This window comes from Lissotriton vulgaris, chromosome 9, assembly GCF_964263255.1.
Source record: "Lissotriton vulgaris chromosome 9, aLisVul1.2, whole genome shotgun sequence".
Classification (NCBI taxonomy): Eukaryota; Metazoa; Chordata; class Amphibia; order Caudata; family Salamandridae; genus Lissotriton; species Lissotriton vulgaris.
In genome coordinates this window covers 97,228,075-97,249,147 of record NC_141697.1, presented here as the reverse complement: position 1 = coordinate 97,249,147, position 21,073 = coordinate 97,228,075, and the positions used below count along the sequence as shown (strand labels likewise).

Here is a 21,073-nt window from a genome sequence, read left to right as displayed (position 1 = left end):
AGTAACGTACGGCAGGCTTTAAGTTTAGGGCTGTAGTTTGAGAGACTGGATGTTCAAGTAAAGGGGTGGAATACCTTGAATGACTGGACATGCAAAGAGTTAGCTGATTCTCATCAAGTGCAAGTCTGCCACGAGTCGCTAGAAAAACATGAGGATGCATTGTGGGACATTGAAAAACATCCAGGTGGTAGAGTCAAGAAATTTACTGAGGGCCCAGAAAACATGGGATTAGACTTCAGTAATATGATAAAAGTTTCTAAAGACTATTGCATTAGACTTCTGTTTTCAACACTGTCAATTAACGATCACAACATGGAATGCATGTGGCAAGAGAAACGATCAAAAGAGGTGTATTTGTAATTGATGTGGCTCTATCTGCCCTCTGATCACTAGCATGGCTTTGGAATGCTGCAGAGATGCTAACACTGACCCAGTCTGCCCTTCTAATCCTACTTCTTGAGGTACGCTTGGCGAACCTCTGAGTGATGCACTCTGGAGATAGACTTGAACTCTAACAGACATTGCGGTATGCTGACCGTCACCTCAAATTGGTACATGTAAATATCACCAAGTTACTGGCATCATTTGTGGTATATCTCCAGAAAGGCCGCGGTAGCACGGGTGGCGCAGCAAACATGCACGAAATGCCTTTATAAACCTCAACACTATATAGTTCTATGCAAAGTAGTCTACTGACAACGGATCTGGGCTCCGATATGCATCTCCTTGTCCTCCTTATACCTTCCTCTGCTTCTGCTTGCCCTCTCTTCCCCGCCTAAGAGGTCTGCTTGCCGATCCACTAGACAGCTGACCGCTGCTGTACTCTATCCAACAACTTTAGACATTACATCACTGAACTCTAACCACTGCGCTCGAACCTGACATGGTTTTTCCATGCAGAACCGCAAACAGTACTAAGGGTCATGGGGGTTTGATTGAGAGTGTGTTAGAGCCCTCTATCTAGAAATAAGTCGCATTTTCTTCTGACTAAATTGTCCAAATTTTTAACCTTCCCATTAAAATTAACATTTTTTATTATTCTTGTTTTTAATTAAATAAAATATTTGATCATTAGTGTGTTTGTTTCAGGAATGTTTTTTTCTGTATTTTCTGTGTATTGTCCTGCGGCTCAAATTATCTTAAACTTTTAGGTAGGGGTCCCCAGCTTCCAGTAATGACATAGTGGGGGTCCACACAAGTCATAAGGTTAAGAACCACTGGTCTAACCCCTTAGGGTAATCCTCACCTTAACATTTACCCTAACCCTGTCACCTGACTACTGTCAGTATTTGGGTCATCTGGCCCTGATATTAAAACCAATTCTGAACTGCATGGTTTTTCTCAAAGTGTAATTTCCTGGTTGGCCAGAGCCTCTGGAAACTTGTTTTTTTGGCGGGAGTGGCGGCTGGGGGAGGGATTGAGGGCAATGCTGGCGCCTATGTTACTTTTAACATCTTACCCAGCCCAGGAAATTACAGCAGGCGTAGGTGGTGGGGGCTTCAGGAGAGTGAGAGAGGCAAAAGTCTTGAATTAACATGTTTGCAGAACCGCCTTGATAAAAGCACTGCCCAACTGAACAGTCCTGTCTTCTTATTTTCTTGAAGATGGTCAGAGATGTCTCCATTCTGAGAGGGCGGTAGCCAAAGAGGACCAACCACCAAAGGTGGCGAGATTATAATTCAGTAGACATTGCCTTTGCTCCATGAATTATGGGCTGCTGAATTGGGCATATTTTGGCAGGCAGGTGCCAGCTGATGAAGACAATTACACATCAGACCGACAACCTTAAACCACTGGGCTGCCAACTCATGATCTCTTCCTGAAAGTTCATACAGATAGTTTCATTCTGTACTTTCAGCAATTAAAAAAGCAGGATTTTAAAAAGGCTAGTGAACAGAGCATGGCAGCATTCCAAGCTAAGATTTATAGCAGTTCGAAACAAAAGTTATGACTAAGAAAGAACACAGTTATGATAGGCACATCAGCCGGAAATATCAGGTTTTTGCCACCTAATTAGCTTGTGGGATTTTGCATCCAAAAATACAGCCACATCCTTGACTTTGTCAGAAAATAAAAGTCTAAAGACTTTAGACAATTGGAGGACTGTTCTGAAGTCAACCCTTGGCACCGAGGCAAATGATCTTCCTTGATCTGCCTTGAAACTGTTCAGCTCTAAGCAGTTTACAGTCATCCAAGACTCAAAATTATTAGGGACGTATTGTAGATCTTTAGATGGACCCGTACAATATGACAACGTAATATATACCCGAGAGATTTTAATGTTGGATTGAATATACACTTAACGGCCTAAAAATAGATCAAATAAAGGACGGAGGTATCTACTCAACATGCCTGATGAAAGTGAAAAGCCCCGAGATACACCACAAGCCAGCTTGCCTAACTCAAAGGTCAATATGTCCATCAATATGTCCATTTTGATCAGTATCACATGATCTGTTGGGAAAGACCAAAACCATCAGATAGTGGGCCACAAGACTCCTAAATCAAAATAAACAGGTGATACAACATGTTCCCGCTGGGGTGGCCGAATGCCTCCCCAGCGTGCTACAACGCCTGTGTTACAGCGGAGCTGGATGTGATGAGTGCAACAGTGCTCCAACTAAATTGTGAGGATAACTGTAAGTGCAAATGAAAAAATACAAGGTTGATACCCAACTGAGAGTGTAGGTGCCAGACGGGGAGTCTCGAGTGTTCGAATCTGACACCGCGTGAAGGTTTTCCCGCGCTGTCAGTTTCAAAGGAGAAATTATCTCCCTCTTGTTACGATTTTTCGCTCCTGTGACATTCAGTGAGCCGCCACGGGCAGAAACCGTGAGTTACTACAGCTTTTCTAATTTTTCACATATAGTGCCTCACGGGAGGGTGCGCCTTAGCGAGCGCACACCACCGGTGGCCAGCCTTTCTATTTCATACTAGGTCCTGACGAATGCTGAGCGAATACGCACATAGAGCAACTAATTTAGAACCTAGTTGGTCCGCTCTCACTGTTTTTAGACAATACGGGTTGACCTCTATTAAAAGTTTTTTTGGGTATCAACCTTGTATTTTTTAATTTGCACTCACAGTTATCCTCACAATTTAGTTAGAGCACTGTTGCACTCATCACATCCAGCTCCGCTGTAACACAGGTGTTGTAGCACGCTGGGGAGGCATTCGGCCACCCCAGCGGGGACCCAATGATGAAGCACGTCACCAACTAGCGGTGAATGAGGGTCCTTTAATAAAGAAAGAGGATTTTCCTCTTCCTCTTTCTATAGGCATCTACTGGACATAAGCCATTTCCAGTGGCCGGTCCACCTTGTTGGACTCACTTTGGTTTATGGGGGTTGTTATTACTTTTACAAAACTAGAGTTAAGTTTTGTCACTTTATTGTTTTTTCAGTCACTCCTTAGTTGTTTATTAAGTAAGTTATGGGGTATAGGAGTGCTTACTCTTACCCTTCCTCTCCTGTTGATTCCTAGATACAACATGTTCCCCTGTGTCAAAAGACTCAGAGTGATTCATAAGTACAAGCTGAGAGGCGGCACCCTCATCTGTACAAGTTGAGACAGTCATGGCAAAGGAAAGCAGATTTTGTACTAGAAAATGGCCCTAACACAACTGCAGATGACAGGATATTGCTAGAATCTAGAAAGCTTTGAAATTGTTTGAAAATAGCTTTTTCAAGACATCTTACAAGTACCAGACAAGTTATACATGGCCAAGAACTAGAAATCTGGGAGACTGACATTTGTTTTCAAGAAGAGAAGTGACAGTGCTGTCCTTTAACTAGCTGGAATGGTTACCAGTCAAACAGTTTTGTATTTTTTGTAAGGTTGAGTTTAGAGACCCAATATCTTCGGGGGAAGAGATTTTTTAGTACATTTGGGTGTCATCTGCGTAAATGTGATAGTGGATGTTAGATAAATTCAACAATTCGGTTAGAGGTTCCATGAATAAGTTAAAGAGAGTCATTATGAGCAAAGACTCATGAGGGACTCCTAAAGTGACCTGTGTGGGGTTGGATAGGGACATATTGACCTTGATTCTTTGAGTTCTGTTGTAGAGAAAAGAGGCTAATCAGTTAATAAAGGATCCCAATAGTCCCACCCTACGACTGAGTAGGTCTTGGAGGCTCTCATGTTTGACAGTTTCGAAGGATGATGAGAGGTCAAAGAGGATAAGAAGGCAGGATTCGTAGTCCAATATTCAAGGTGGAGAGCCATACATTATTTCCCATTTCATGTGAAATAAAAGCAAAAATGTCTCTACGCACAGTAGAAGAGAAGCTGTTCCTTTCTTAGTGAGAGACTGAAATATATGATCAGCAAATTAGGTGCTCACACCAGTGGCGTAGCTAGACCTGAAACAGCACGGGGCGGTACCTGTGTTTGCTGCCCGCGGCGAGACTTCTTGAAGGGGGGTGCTGGCGAATCCACGGAATGCCGTCCCGCGACGGTGCCACACTGAAGATGGCAGGTGAGAGCTGGGGGAAAGGAATTTTACCATTTTGTCACCTCCCTCAGGGATGACACCTGGGGCAGCCCACACCCCCCTTCCTATGCCACTGGCCAACACAAGTTTATGTTAATGGATGTTCTATATTGTTATGAATAATACAGGAACATTCAGTAAAAATGTAATTAGCACAAATATTGTTGCCAAGTAAGGGTTCCGGTGATGCCATGGATGGCACAAAAGTAGTAGCTAAACATAAGACATACTCCGCAGAAAATATGCCTGACAGTAACACAGCATATGTACATCATAGCAGAGAATATCTTGCACTGGGCAGCATCCTGCAGTAAAAGGCAACTACCAGCTCATAGCCCCTTAGATTCTGCCCTTTGCCCCAAGGCCTGCACTGCTAGCTTAACCCTGGACTAAAGAAGGATTTACAAGAAACTGACATGGGTGTTACCACCTGTACGTTGGTGTTCTGGTCTTAGCTTGAGGGAGATTACAGTAGGTATTCCGTCGCACTGAGATGAACAGCACACAAGGTGGTGAAGTGTTGCGTATGGTTATAGCCGCTTGTAAGGGTCACAATCTCTGGATCCGAGTGGAGTGAACAGGCTCAGGCCTTAGTTCTGATAGTTGGGACATAGGGCCGGATGTATTATTCCCATTTGCGAACAAGAGTTGTGCAATTTGCACATTCAGTGATTTGTAAATGGGAATGCAATTTGAGGAGCAACCAAAGTATTACTAGGCTGCATTGCAAACAGTACCACTGCAACATAGAATTATATATTCCGACTATGTATCCCATTGTACAAATATGTTATAGCCCTATGTATTTATTTAGGATAATTTGGTATCTTCCTCCACCCGTTCCTTGGCTATGGTTTATCCCAACTGTCCACGAAGCCAACTTAAAATGTTGGTTAAAGAGCTTACTTTGCCTTGAGCGCTTGTGTTGAGCAGAGCGTAGAGATCACAACGAAAAAGGAACCTTTTCCTTAAAGTTGTCCTGCTGTCATCCGTACAAGGACCTTTTCTGAAGATCACAAAAGTTCCTGCTCAACGTATATTAAGGGGGTAGCAATTGACAGCCCCTGTTATTTGCTGTACGGTGGTCAACAAGACACAGTAGATCTGCGTCCTTGCATTTGCCTTTCCAAACAGGAACCACCTGATTGACTAAAGGTTTGTGAGCACAACAAAGGTCATAAACCGTTCATACACCTCTTTCAGAATTGCAAATATGAGGAAGGTACCTCTTTCACGGCCCTTCCTGACCTATTTACCATTTGGATAGCGTTGTAAAACGTTCTTTTAGAAGTCTACTAGTAAAAGGACTTTTGTGCACTGTTGAAACCCCCTTTGAGGTCGCAACCCCCCTGATTTTATGACTCATGACGCAAAGGGTTTTGCAAGCACAAACGGGTTTTGCACATCGATCCCCATCTCCAGGCCTATCCCTAGTCCTAATGCGCCTACTAGCTTATCTGTAACCCTCACCTACCCTAACACACACTTCAAACTTTTAGTTGTTCAGCTTATTTTTCTTAATTTAAATTTTAAACTTTGTTTTAATCGTTTACCGTATTAATTCAAAAGATCGATCTCATGCAGTAGTTAAAGCGGAAATCATACAGAAAATGTGGGACTATCATGAAATTGTCAGGCTTGAGCCTAAGATTTGCCTAGTATCGCTAATACCTGGGAAATTTTCAAAACACTCAGTCATCCGTCTGGGGAAGCCAGTACTTCCGTGCAGAGAAAATGTAGTTGTAGGGTTGGCGTAACTGCACTTGTATTATTTTTATATTTTTATCACCACTTGCAATAAAAAATTACATAAGGTGAAATCCTTCCTCCTACACACCCACAAGCATCTGACCGCATCAGTTTCATCAACCATGTCAAGTTACGGTGCGGAATGGAAAGCACTGCAAATATATTTATCGACCACAAAGAAATGACTTTTTGGGGCGGGCGTTTATACAATCTACAAGGAAACCTTTCCTGGAGACAACCACGTTCCAGCTGGAGACTGCACAAAATCCAGCTTGTGTGAAATGTTCCATCATCATAACTTATAAGTGTTATCAAGTTCCCTAAACACCTGCAGATAAGGATGTCCTTGGGTGCCGATGCAAATGCGCGTACACCTTCCTGGTGTTTCTAAGGTTCATTAAACAGTTTTAACGGGTCCCAGAGTTATTGAGAGGCAGTTCAATGTAACATTTAGTGTAGTCAAAATAGAGGTTGATCAAGATTACTCTCACACCCTGTTTGTTAACCAGATACCTACTTATGTACATCTTTGAGACAGACCAGGATATGTAATGAAACGCGACAATAAAACATCTTTGTTCACCTTGGTTCAAGGTATAATCCTAGTCAAACTGCACAACCAGATTCCTGCAGCGATTTAAAGTAATGGAGAAGTTACTGAGAAATGCTAGAAGAACCTTGTCAAAAAAATGAATACAATTGTTCTGCTTAACCGTACTTTCATAAACAATATAGTAAAGAAAATTCACGTCTGAACCTGCACAACAGTAATACAGCCATCACTTCCTCTTGGCCTTTAGATCTGTCCCAATAGAACAGCGGGTCTGGGTTCAACGGGTGCCTTCATCATGAAAACCAAATGTGATGGCAGAGAGGATCTGCGGCAAATTCTACCAGGAGTTCCCTGACTTTTCTAGGTCAATATGTCTAGGGCCTGGTTTCTCAAGGGGACATCTGGGAAACCGAAACAATCTTCTGAAAGTTTTCTAACAAGGACATTTTTTCTTTCTAACTCGTTACTTATATGTGATACCCTACAAACTCTGTTGGAAAGAACAAGCTAACAGCAGGGCAAAAACAGATGGGCCCAATATGTTTTCACAACCAATATTCACTGCAGGGGGAGTGAGGGGTTAGAAGCATTTAGAGGTGTTATTGCTACATCCTCCAATTACAATATCCATCACATAGATACCGTGAAACACATTATTAGGAGAAGGTGTAAAGCAGAAGCGAGTCTTTTACTACACATAATACTGTCAGACTGGAGATATTCCCTAAAAAAACGATGATGGCCCCCTCACCCAGTGAAGTCGCATGCTTTATCACCGGACCCATTCTCCCCGTAGAGATAACCACGGCGGGCTATCCGTAAAGCTTTTCAGGGGGGTTCTAGGAGTTTGAAGGCCTCCCTATAGGAGAGGTGACTGGGCCAAATCTAGATTAAAAATAACGCCCTGGAGTGTGAAGGTGTATTTTTTTTTCATAGCCCAAGAAGAAGCAGCAAAGAATAAAGTGGGGAATATAAAGGAAGGGCTATCTCAAAATATCATGAAGAAGAAAACAAATAATAAGAAAAAAATCGAAAGAAAACAAAAAGGACAAAAGAAGAAAAATGTATCCTATCCAATCCGTAATCGGGGCCCCAATTTTCCGACCCATTTCACGTCCTTTTAGTCTATACACTGCTGATTCCATGTTGTATATAGCCAGCAGCTGGGCCCTCCAATTTATAAATGTAGGGTAGTCAGGACTGATGCATTGGAAAGTAATGCCCGCTCTAAAAATAGACATAGCAATGAACAAAAAGCCTTCTTCGGGTTTGCTCCGCACTGCCAAGTTTTGCGTCTGGTCGACCACCAAGATCACTAAGGTGGGTGTTAACATCAAAGCTTTACCAGTAATCTGGACAAGAAAAGATTCAATATCTTGAATACATTTGGCCAGTTTGAAGCAGGGAAAAAACATGGATCGTGTCAGCAGCCAAGATACCATATTTACTGCACAAATACCCACGGTTACTAGACCATTTCGAGATTTTCCCGGGTGTATAATATAAATCAAAGGCTGACATATAATGTTGGGCCCTCAGACTACCAGTTATTAAAGTATGGTTGGCCAGCTCCAAAGAAACTGCCAAATCAGTACGTTCTTGTCCAAATTTCCTATCCCACTTATTATTTTGGATGATTAGATCATCGGGCAGGTCAGAGATAAGTGTTTGATATATTGGCCCATCCTGGATCTTTTCTCTATAATCCACGCCAAGGGAATGTTCACAAACTTGTCTACTCATGAAGTTGCAAGCTTCCGCAAGTAGCTCATAATTTGTAAGAACTTAAAAAAAATGCTTGGTAGGGAGCCCATATTTGTCTTGGAGGTCAGAAAAAGAAGCAAATTGGCCCTTTGAGAAAAAATCACCCAGTACATTAATTCCTAGATTACCCCAACTGATAGTGATCGAGTCCTGAAAAATTGAGGGCAACAGACCATACAACAGCAGAGGGGTGTGAGCATTGATATTTGATATACCTGACTTTAATTTTCTTATAGTAACTTGGTTCAACATTTCTAACTAAACAATTGCGAGCATCTACCCCAAGTAGAGTCTCAAAGATTGTAAGTCTGGCAAATTCCGGCACCACTGCCTTTCCCCCAGATAATAATAGTCCCATTTGCTATAATAGTGCGGCCCAATGGTATAGCATTAAGGAAGGTAAACCCCAGCCACTCCTTGATCTAGGAAGTATTAGCCATTTAGATGCCCTTCATGGCTTTATGATAGCCCCACAAGAATCTTAAACAAGCCCTTTCTGCACTAGAAATACAATGCGCTGGGAAATCAATAGGGATGGTCCTAAATAGGTATAGAAATTTTGGGAATATAGACATTTTTATAACATCGGAGCGACCATGGAGTGAAAGTTGCAGATGGTCTCCAAACTCTGATTCACCTCTTTAATGATCGGTAACATATTGATTTCTGGTATCTTTTCTACAGAAGGAGTGATCTTCACCCCCAAATAGGTTGCTACTGAAGCTATTGGAAGCCCTTCCGATTTTGAAAAATCTGAGTGTATGACTTGAGTTTTGTCAACATTAAGCCTATAACCGGAGACTGCATCAAATTGCTTGGCTAAATCATAAACTGCTGGAAGAGCAGAGCAAACATCCTACGTGAAGATGGCGACATTGTTGGCGTAGGCTAATGTTTTATAAGCCACACCGTTAACAGTAGCAACCTGAATCCATAGATTATTGTCCAATTTACTCAAGAAAGGGTCAATATAAATTGAAAATAAAAGCAAAGAATAGGAGCACCCTTGACGGGTTCCTCTGCTAATAGAGTGGGAATGCAACTCTTGTCCAGAGATACGGACAGAGGCCTCTGGGGTGAGATATAAGGCTTGTATGGCTGTAATAAACTCCTGTTGGAATCCCTTAATTTTTAGCAACTGCCATAGAAAGCCCCAGGAGACCCTGTCAAACGCCTTTTCGGTGTCCAACAAGATCATTGCCAGAGGTTGTTTGCAAACCTGAGCCCAATCGAATAATGCTATTTCCCGCCTGACATGATCTGATGTGTCACAGCCAGGTATAAAGCTGTGCTGGCGAATGGAGACCAGGGGGGCAATATGCTTTCCTAAACTGAGTGTGATGATTTTAGCATAGATTTTGCAATCAGCACAGATTAGGGAAATCGGGCGATAGGAAGAAGGCTTGAGTTCTGGTTTATCTTTCTTTCTAAAGACTACAATAGTAGTCTTATGCCAGGCGTCAGGGTTCCGGCCATTCTGAGCAAGTGAAAACAAGGATTCGAGCTCTCCAAATAGAGTGTGCCTGAATGTTCAATAGAATTCGAGAAGCAGAGAGACAGGGCCGGCAGCTATTATGTAATCACACAGAAATTCCTCATCCCGTACAACTTCATCGTCCTCATCTGGAGAGTAGAGCGTCTTATAGAACTCTTGAAAAACCTTCAGCACATTGCCGGGTCGATCCTGAATCTGGCCCTATTTATCTTTAATGCGGCATATCCGATTTGAAACACCCTTATGCTGTAGTCTTTTAGCCTGCAGTATGCCTGTATTCTCGCCATACTCATAAATGTCTGTGTTATACTAGCAGCGAGTTCCTCCCCGAAATATTGGTGTTTCTTATTTCTACCAATTGCTATCTGACGTTGATATTCCTCTCTTTTTCCTGATCTGCAATAACTCAAATGAGTTCTTCCTCTACTTCTCGAAGCTAGTTAATCCAACCATTAACCCTTTCTTTGATCACCTTCTGACGATGAAGCGAGAAGCTGAGAGTCTCCCCCCTCACAGCTGCCTTGCAGGTGTCCCAGGCAATTAACTCGGGGGCTGTACCCTTATTCCTCCGAAAAAAATCTGTTATCCAGCTTGTCATATAACTACAATACTCTTGGACAAGCAGTAGTTTTCGCTCAAATGTCCAAGTTGCCGCAGATAGTTTTGGACCACTAAACGGAAATTGCAAAATTAACGGATTATGATCCGAGAGTACTCTGGGATGTAACTCACAGCTAGTCCCTTCAAGGATCGGGTCTGAGACAAAACAATAATCTAGACGTACAAATTTACTGTGGGAAGCAGAAAAAAAAGTATAGCCAGGTTCAGTCTGACGAAATCTCTGCCAGACATCTACCAAGGCATGTTCGTGGCAGAGCCTACGAATAGCTTTAAATGTCTTGCCCTTCCTCCTGAAGTATGAGGTATTACTATACAAGTCAAAATTAGCATTCAGGTGAATATTAAAATCCCCGCATAGAACTTTGGGAGAGGGCCACAAAGCAAGTTCGATGCTCAAGAAATTTAGAATAGAAGGGTCGTCGAGATCGGAGCCATACAGAGAACATATAGTGTATGGTGACCCCCTAATTAGTATGTCAGCAATTACCCAACGACCTAAATTATCTGCCTTCACTTGCTTAGTGATACAAATGCCTTGCCTGGCCATTATAGCTACACGCCTAGTAGTTGTAGCTTGCTGAGAACAAGCAATCAGATCGAGACCAACTTCCTTCAACCAGGCACGGTTGTTCCAAGAGATGTGTCTCCTGCAGGCATAATAAATCTATATTCGAATGCCTAATAAGTTTAGCTAAAACGCCCCTCTTCCTTCTGTCATTCAATCCACAACAGTTTAGAGAACACATTCGAATAAAGTTATGCCTACCTATCATCCTTTAAAGCTGTCCAGACCAGCCCAATAAACCCCAAGCACATCAGTCCAATGTCTCCAATCACGGTAACGCCTAGGATGAAATTAACCAAGTAATGCTTTGGGGAAAATGTTGTATTGTTTGCCACAACTGTTTTTGAAAGAAGCTATTTGTGCCCCCCACCACCAAAGACCCCTTGAACCCCCCTGACCCTCCCCCTACCCTTAAGCCCTTCCCACCCCTGAACTCTCCCCTTCCTACCCCCATCACCAGAGGCATGGGGACCAACGGTCCCTGGTGATGCTGAGCTGGGAACCCCACTCAATCACCACTGCACACTAAGTGTACTCAAAAATATCTTACAAGAGCAATGAAGAGCGACTATATGGAGAGAGAAGAAAAAAGAAGGAAAAAATGGAGACATTGAGCCTGGAAAGACCGGAAGAGCCCAGGTCTAACAGAAAGCAAAAAGGAAGCGGTAAACCCACTAACCCAAAATTAATTACAAAGTTAATAAGAGCTAAAAGTCATTCAGATCTCAAAATATAGACACTCTACTGTCCACTAGCAGCTCTGAGAGTTAAATCAGGGATTTTGTCCTGTCTTCATAGAGAGTAGGTACTCTTTAGCCTGATCCTCTGATTGAAAAAAGTGAGTTTGCCCTTTAAAATCCCTTTTAATTTGGCCGGGTTCAGGAAAAAGATCTGAGCACCCTTCGCCTGGAATTCTGGCATCAATTGTCAAAGATGCCATCGCAGGTCAACTGTCTTCTGACAGAAGTCAGGGCACACGAAGAAATTGCAGCCTTTCCCGGCTCTTTTGCGGTCGGGCCAGGCCAAATCATACAGGGATTCAGGGAGATCAAGATGGCACGAGGGCGATTGTCAGACTGACCCCCTGAGCTACGTTAGTTAAATGGAAAGTGATGCGCCCTTTGAATTTGGGTCTTCCAATCCCATTGAGGGAGATCCGGGAAAGCTTTCTCAAAAAGTGAAATCACGAATTGGCGGATGTTAGAGTCTTCTTGGCACTCAGGAATACCCAGAACTTTTAAATTATTGCGCCTACCCCGTTTTTCCAGGTCAGTCATCTCTAATCGATTGTATAGTTTCCACCTTAGATTTCTGCGAGGCCAAATCGTCTTAAAGTTGGGAGATCCTAATTTCTGCTTCCACTATTCTTGAGGAAAAATCCGAACATGTCTTTGCGATCCTGCGGATGAAGTTTTGTAATTTTCTACAGGCCCCTTGTGTGCGGAACTTTCAGTCCTTGACTCCTCCCTCTGTGCCATCATCACCTGATAGATAGTGTATAGCGTGATTTCTTCAGGACAAGTGATAGCTGTGGCAGTGCTAACAGGCACTGCTCTGACCATTGTCTTATTTTTATCTCCCAAGACTGGTGAAAAAGAATAGTCCCAGGACATAGCTCCTGTGGTTGCCTCAGTCAGGGTAGGACAAGCAGAGATTGCTCTAGTTTTTTTGACAGTCTCTGAGCTCAACTGAGAATGATCAGCATCACCCTCCCAATGAAAGCTACTAGTGTCACTTCACTCACCAGCCCAGTCCTTATCCTGAATATCATCTTCTGAGGAATTAGAAACATCAGATAGAGAAAAAAATGTATCAGCTGGGTCATCCTCCCTGTTAGAATCAACGTCTTCCTTCTGGCCATTCAAAACTCCTATTTTAAATGTGTCCAAGCACCCTAGTTCTTGTATTCCAGCTGAGGGGACTGCATTTACCAGAATGCATCTCGTTTGTTGGATGGAAATTGGGTCAATTTCTGGTCTTTCTGAGGAGACATTCAAAGTACAGCCAGAATCTTCCCCTGATCCTATATGAGCAGACACTGAAGACTGTGCATCCTGGAGGGTCGATTCCCTCACCGGCAGAAGCGCAGGCACAGAGGGAGACACCCCATTGACACGAGCAGCCAGCGCCTCTGCACAGCCATCCGAGGCGAGAACAGGCGACTTTGATGGACCAGATCCTCGGCCCCCGACGGGAGCATTGATCGGCAGCTTGACTTTCAGTGACTGCGCTTTGAACAGCGCTGGGACAGTCTGTTTCCCCCGGCCAGCGAAATGATTTTTGCAGGTCTCCATCGCGGAAGCATGCGCTGCTTGGAGGTTGCCGACCTCCCTGCCCTCGGCGCTGGTATCAGCTACAGGAGTCTTCGCCAGGGTTCCTGGGGCAGACGATGAGCCACGACCCCTGATACTTTTGCTGGATGCCTTTGGCGGCATGGTAGCGGGCGTCGGCATCTGTACCGCGGACTGTACAGCTGACGAGAATGCAGCAGATGCAGTACTGATCTGGCAAAGAGACGCCAGATAGCAGGGGAGCGGAATGCTCCACAACTAAGGCTGAAAACGCCAAATCATCCATGTGAGCCAGCCAAGACCGCGTTAGTGAGTACCTGGCTTTTTCCAGTGCAGGTAATTCCGGCATGTTCTTCATTGCAAAAAAGGCAGGTCAGCAGTGGAGAGTGAGGGAGCAGCTCATTCAGCCGTCCATGCGGCCGCCATCTTGCCTCCCAGCCCGTCCATTTTAGTGCGTAGGTGTAAACGATTTATTTAGTAGCCTCCCTACTGCACAAGTAAAAACAATGTTCTAAAGAGCCTGCACAATGCAAACCATTAGTTTTAGGCACCTGCATTACCAATTACAGTTTGATAGCTTCTGGGGTGCATTTATGGACATGGAATAAACTGTATTCAGGTTTTTAGTGGTCAGTGTGAAAGCGCTGCGCTTGAGACTCTTCTAAATGGAAGTTTATTTTGAGATCAAGGATTGTGTGCAATGGTGAAGAAGTAGTACCTGAGACAGAAGCAATGTATCTGGGAAAGGAGCAGATGTTCGGACCAGCTTCAGAGCATTAGAGTTCAAAACTGGAGCGCTCAAGTTAGGAGCATGAATATCAAAGGATAACCGATGCAAAGCCCTTTCCTGCTATGTTCAGAGAGTCAAAATCCTCCGGGCAGTCTAGCTCCTCTCATTCCAAAAGGACCTCAAGAGTCTTCTCCTTAAGCAACATCTCATCAGAGTGTAACCTTCTGGTCAACAAATGCCTCCTTCTGAGCTCCCTGATCCTTCCTCAGTGCACTTTCACCCACTTGACTACATTCCGTAAGCTTCCCACTCCATATCTCAAGCGTCATTCCTTCTTCGCTGTAACCTCCCTTCATAAACGGACTTTCCCAACCAGGTCTTGATGCAATGTGTCCCCCCGTTTACTGTGCTGTGCTACATTGTGCTGCAGCTAACTTCATGCTACACAAACCTACGTACTTATATACATACTGAATTAACTAAACCATGAAGTCTAAATTCACATTTTTATCTTACTACACAGCCTTGTCGTGAGGTAAGAGTTCTTACTGTCTCTCAAGAAAGAACCATAAACACAACTTCACATTCACTCGACAGTACGCAATTACATCTAGCTCACACTTCAATGAGAAGCACATTAAAATGTATGAAAGAAAAAGTGCACTTTTTGTGAATATGAAAACATTAAACATGCACATAGTTTGCTCTACAATGCCATTTCTGTTACAAGTGGTAATGTAATTCCATTGAAAGGCACAAGATATCCTTTTAACAGACAACGTCTAATAGAAACGGATGCTGGGTGGTCTAGTTTGAATTTTGCAAATGCGGAGAATGTGGCTAACACTGATTTGTGATCAGCTCAGAGCCTGGGTCAACTTTATGCCAAGCTCTGGATTATCTCAGATCAGTTGTAGGTATTTGAATTCAAATTTGACGGATAAAACACCTGAGATCAAAAAACCTTGCGTGCTCTTCGGTCATCATCCAATTGAGCAGAGACTAACCTTGGCTGCAATGGCGGCTGCCGTTATATGTGAAGAGGAGCTATCTTCTGCAGAGGCAACGCCACTGTCTTTTTTCTCTTCTTCTTCTTCTTCCTCGCACTGGACCCCTTTGTCTTCGGTTTGCTTGTGAGGACTCGTGGTTGGAGGTGGTGAGAGCGGAGGTGGCGGCGAAGGCAGGTCTTCCAGTTCGTCGTGCACTTCTTTAACTTTTACAATGGCGTCCCGTAAAAGGTCAATGGCATGAGGTAGGGCTGGCAGTATAAACTGAAAGCATTCCTGCACATACAAAATACACATTTTACTACATTATCGGTTCACAACATAGTGCTCATCATGCTCCATGGAGAAGGACATGTCAAACTAATTAGAGGTGTATAGATTTTGGAAATTCCAATAGTACAATAGGAGGTATATAACCAGGACCGAATAAGACACTTACCTGTAACTCAAAATCTCGGAGCATTACCAAGCTTCTTAGCAAGATTCTGAATATTATTTTTTAAAGAGATATGGCCGCTAATAAATATTAAACCTGTTTGAGGTACCACAGTGTGTGGCATGTTCTATACTCTCAAAATTCCAACAATCCCCCCTTTTTGTGTTCCAAAGAACCTTTCCAGTTTTCCATTAAGCACTTTCTAAAGTTGGAAAAGCTATGACCCACTTCACTGACCTTGCACTTCGTCTGCTAAGAGGGCAATAGCAGCAAAGTAGAAGTCGGCCACTTCCACCTCAATCCAGCACTGGCTCGCAGAGGCCAGTAAAGGGGCGCAAACAGAAAGCACAAAGCTCCATGGGAGAAATCTCGTGAGTTACGGGAATTCCCCCTACCAACTTACTGGGACCTAATCCTCCAAGAATTTACGTCCCATACCATAGAAGATAACCAGCCCCCCTATTCACCCCTGACTACACCAGCACACAACTCGCATTACTTTTGTGTACTCCTCCCATCCGTCTGGGATCACATATCTGAACTTAGATACGGACGACCTAAGTTGGCAGGTTTGAAAATGCTGTACTGTGAGTTTGGGGTGGTAGGAACTAGATGTTCTTTCGATAGCTTAGGTTGGCTCAATCTTTTATCTTAAAGACCAAATGACGCTACAACATATGCATATCGGCACCCTGCACTTTGGCATAGGGCCTCCACGATCCTGAACTCACACTCTACTCCAACTCCATATCTTTGCCTATATCAAATGCCAACTAAACCTATGTTCAGACATGTTACTCATTGTATTATGAGATGCATTGTACCCGTCAATAAAAATTGATTTGAAAAAAGAAAAATAGCACTTTCTCCAGTTATACTTTTACCCACCACTGGGCAGGCGACAAACAGAATAAAACGAGGGCTGCACAAAGGGAATATTCACAGGCGCTTATGTAGAAGTTGTTGTGCAATTGTGGGTGATACATTTTTAATGCAAATAATTTTAATGATGCGTATATTAGTAAATTATGAACTAATGATGATGCACTTGAAAATGACTTGATTGTAGTATAGTTATGCCACTTTTTGTGTGATGTGAAAGCAACAGGAGTAAACCCTTCAACCACGTTGGGATTGGGGTATAGAGTATGCAAGTAACATATGGTATCCCAACTGGTATAATTTAGAGACAATTAGTTAAGATATGTATGAAACATTATCACAAGGAGATAAGGAGCGTCTTTTGGTATTTCACATATGTGCGAGTGGCATCATATTTAATGTAGGAGTACAAAGGGAAAGAAACACAAATCAAAAGAAATAATTTTTCAGTTATTACAGCACTGCAAGGAGCAATGTAACACAATTGATGATAACCCAAATTGTACTTGGTGCTCAGTGCGAGTGGGTGAGAGGCAGTGGCGGTGGGTCCATTGGGGGCGTTGGGGCGTTGCCCCACAAGCCACCGTCGTCACGCCATGTGCAGTGCAGTGATTCAAAAATAAATTATTGTAAGAAGCGCACTCACAGTCTGCGTGCGTGCGTCAATGAGAGCCAGCTGCCTATAACGAATCAAGCAGAATCGGACATTACGGAATGGTGTGGGGGCGGGGCTGCGGGAGTGAGTGACAGCGCCAGCTTAGTAGAAATAGGAGCGCAGCAGGCAGCACAGTGTGTGCGCATTTTGGCATAGTCCTTTTTCACGACTGGTCCACGCATGCGCACAGGCGGTAGTCCCTTCCCCCCCTCCCCCTCTACTCGCAGACAGGCAGGGACCTGGGGGTCCCGGGTCTCACATGGGCAGTATTCACCCTGCTCGTTATCCAATCCTGGCGCAGTGGCACTGTTAAGCTGCGCCAGGATTGGCTGAGTAAATACACTGCGCAGAGTTCAGCACTGGTGCCGCGCGTGGGTGGTGCAGAAGTCGGACCCATTTAGAAGATGGCACGGGACGGTAAGTTTTAATTTATATCTTTTTTCATTAAACCCCTCCCGCCAAACCCCACCCGGTCGGCGAGACGACCCCATTTCAACCCCCCACCCACCTATGCCGGCCGGCGACCGTGACTGTGAAAGAGGTTGTCAACTTTGTCAAGAAGTTATTAGGCACGACATGTTAACTCCCAGCCTCGCTGCAGCCTGTCAGGCTTTCTGCCCCCGCCTTTATTTTGAAACTTATTTGAGGAAAGGCAGCACGCGGGTTTGGTTACCACGGCAGGCTCGGCAGCTTCGGTTGAGAGGGCGCTGCTGGCTCTTGGGTATTTTTTACATTTCTGGGACAGGGGATGCTGTGGGGCGCCTTGTAATGCCACAAGCCTGTAAGTAATGCAATTTATTAAACATGCTTATTCGTCCTCGTTTTCTTTACCTCTTTGTTCTTGCACTTCTCTTAATAAATGGTTACCATTTTCTTTACATTGTGGATTCCGTTTTTTTGTGCTTTTTATTTGTGCTTTCCCTTCCCTCTTTGACTCCCCATGTATCTGTTCCTCTCCCCAGACCGTCTGTGCTGCTCTGCTGTGTCTCCTTCTCCTGCCCCGTCTTCCCTGAGTACCTTCCAGGTTTCGTTTCTTTTGTCAGCTCCCAAACTACGCAGTGAACTTTCCCTCCGAGATTTACTCTTTTTTGTTCATTTTTTAATGAAAATGGTGATGGGGCATCTTGTTTTGCGCGCACTTCAGATTCATCACACGCTGGTGTCACCTGTTGTAGTTTCCAATGGAGTGTGCCCTTCCAGGGTTCACAAACGTAAAGCACATTCATGTACTACATTTAACACACAACATTAACTATGTTATAGCGGGTGCGTGTACAGTAACAACACGCAGCAAAGGTGAAGGAAGCGTACTATTGGCCCGCTTCCGTCCATGTCATCATGCTAAGCAGGTTTCTTTTCTTTACTTGTGGTCACATGGTAAGAATCCACCCTCGATCACTAGACCAACGTGAAGCATCATAGATCATGATGCATTGATGTAATGTAGTGCGCTGGTCACCCTGAGCAGTATTTGGCACTGCAATAACAGCTGTTGTTATTGCTACCCTAATCAATGGTAAGGATTTTACCGGCCTAAGCATGATGAAGGGCTTAGTAGACCTGTCAGAATTCTAATCTATAATCCTGTCAAACACAGATCCATACTGCAGTAGCGGTGCACCATTGGGGCATAATATCCTCCAACTCAATCGGTACTAAAATCACAGGTTTAATCTAATCCTGAAAGGGCTGTTCATGCACAGTCCTTCTAAAGTCGAAAATGAGCAGAACTGACTTTGGTACTGCAATCAAAACTTATATTTCGTCAGTTTGTGTTCTGCAAAGATGCACTAATCACTCCTTATTTAGAGCATATTTTGCCGTTTAAGGTGTGTTGGACTGGCTGACTGACAAAATGGCATGAATTCTATAATATTATCAAGGTAGAGGTCTTTGATAGGCCCACAGTGCAACTGGAACTGAAAACAGCCCTAAACGGACACTGAATCCAACAAGCATTAAAAAGTCACTCTTAAAATCATATTGCAAATATGTCAACTTAGTATCGTTTGTATGGTTGCAGTGTGAGTTCATGTTGCATATATAAGCTGGTGTGTGTTTTAATTTGTGGATTATTTTTTAGGAACAAAAAAACATTTTAGTGAAAGTTGTAATTGCTATTCTCAGTATCTGAGTTAACGGAAAAAGAAGTCACTTTCTTATTAATGCATGAAGGTATTAGGAGATTTCACTTCATCAGTTGCAGCGCAGCCGATATTTCCCCTAGTTAGTGGAGCTTGGGTAAACAGTGCGCCTGCACTTAAGGATTAAACAGGTGGTCACACACAATCTTATCCAGGACTCGGTTTTACTGAAGTGGCAGTGCAGAAATCTGTAGCCTGTGGTCTGGTATCTTAGGGAGCACTTATCCTGTACAGTTTTTACTGCTCAGAATCCTCTATGTCCGAAGAAATATTAACCCTTCTGAGTCTAAAACTTTTTTTCAAAACTGCTATTGAAAGTGTACTCCGCCGTTTCTGTGAGAAAATCAAAATGCAGTATTTGTAGAAATATATTATTTTAGATACATGTGCACCTAAATTGCACTTTACAATTCACTTCTAGGTAGCTTATTTATAAATAAAGGTTATTATTTCGGCAGGAAATGAATAGACGCATAGCCATCACTCAACAAACTCATAATATTGTTCTAATAAAAATAAACTCTGCTGTGAGAAGAAAAAAATATGCAGCGTGGCATACAACCTTAGCGCTTATAGTGTTAGGGAGTTCTCCCTTTGGGTGTGCACTTGGGGGTGTTGCAAAGCTCATGAAATATCTTTGGAATAAAAGAACTTCGCTTTTGGTTTTTTTCAAACTAAACTTACAATTCTATCCATTTTATTTCAGTACTACATCCCACTCTCCATGTTTTAGCAATCCCACCTTAAGATGATGGCGTGTTGGAATGGGCTAGAACTGAAATAGATAACAGAGTGAGGAGAGGTATTGAACTCGCTTACACAATCTACTGCCCTGCCCAGGGAAAATTGGCAGAACAAACTAAGAAGCCTGTAGGCCATTAGTGACTTGACGATATTGTTCTGTTTGACAAACAGCCGATTGACTGGGTAGAACTGGAGGAAAAATGATAATTTTACAAGCAAGCCAAGAGGTAATATATACAGAAGAGAAATATCTTTTGTGATCTTGATGTTGTAGCAGTTCACATTTGTGATAATTACCAATATCCATAAGCATCAGAGAAGTGTGGGCCGTGGTAGCAAGGATTAAGAGTGTAACGCAGGCCCCTGCAGCACTGGTGGTGCATTGGGGGAGCCAAACCTTTCGGAGGGCCCCCAATCCTTCATAGGGCCCCGATTTAGCCCACAGCCAATGAATATCTGTGAGACATATGGGAGACTCAGATACCCCTTATTACCTTCTGTAGGGGTGCCCATCATGTTGGTTTACACAGCTAGTAAGGATCCTAAGAACTGTGCGCCCTGACACAAATTCCTCACCCCTCATGCTTCTTGGGCGCCCAGTGTTCATGTGGGTCACATTTTCTGGTGCCTTTCTCCAACGACTGAACCCTCCAACTCCACCCCACTCTAGATAACTCACACACAGGCGTGCAGCTTCCTCGTCACAGCTCACCATAACCAAGGTGGACTCTATAATATCTCAGCAGCCTGTGACCTAGGCAACCATTCCACTGCACCTGTGACTTACTACCAAGTGTGACCAGCATGTCATTGACAGATTCATTTCCTTTGCCCCTGGTCACTCCTTCTAGATCTCCTGGTAGTAGTCACCCTGCTCATACCACTCTTGGGTGTACAATCCATAGTTGTGGTGGGTCTATTTACATTCCTTGGTGTTTTCGT

General features: G+C 43.5%; 1 protein-coding gene across 10 annotated transcripts in view; it reads right to left on the bottom strand.

Annotated features, from left to right (window-relative positions):
• The window catches only part of GPHN (gephyrin), a 2,075,463-nt gene that overhangs the window by 671,889 nt on the left and 1,382,501 nt on the right, over nucleotides 1-21,073 (bottom strand). For all 10 annotated transcript variants that reach the window (XM_086937114.1, XM_086937115.1, XM_086937116.1 and 7 more), the window contains exon 7: nucleotides 15,271-15,546. In XM_086937114.1, coding sequence (XP_086793240.1) covers nucleotides 15,271-15,546 — 276 coding nt within the window. The remainder of the gene's footprint in view (nucleotides 1-15,270; nucleotides 15,547-21,073) is intronic.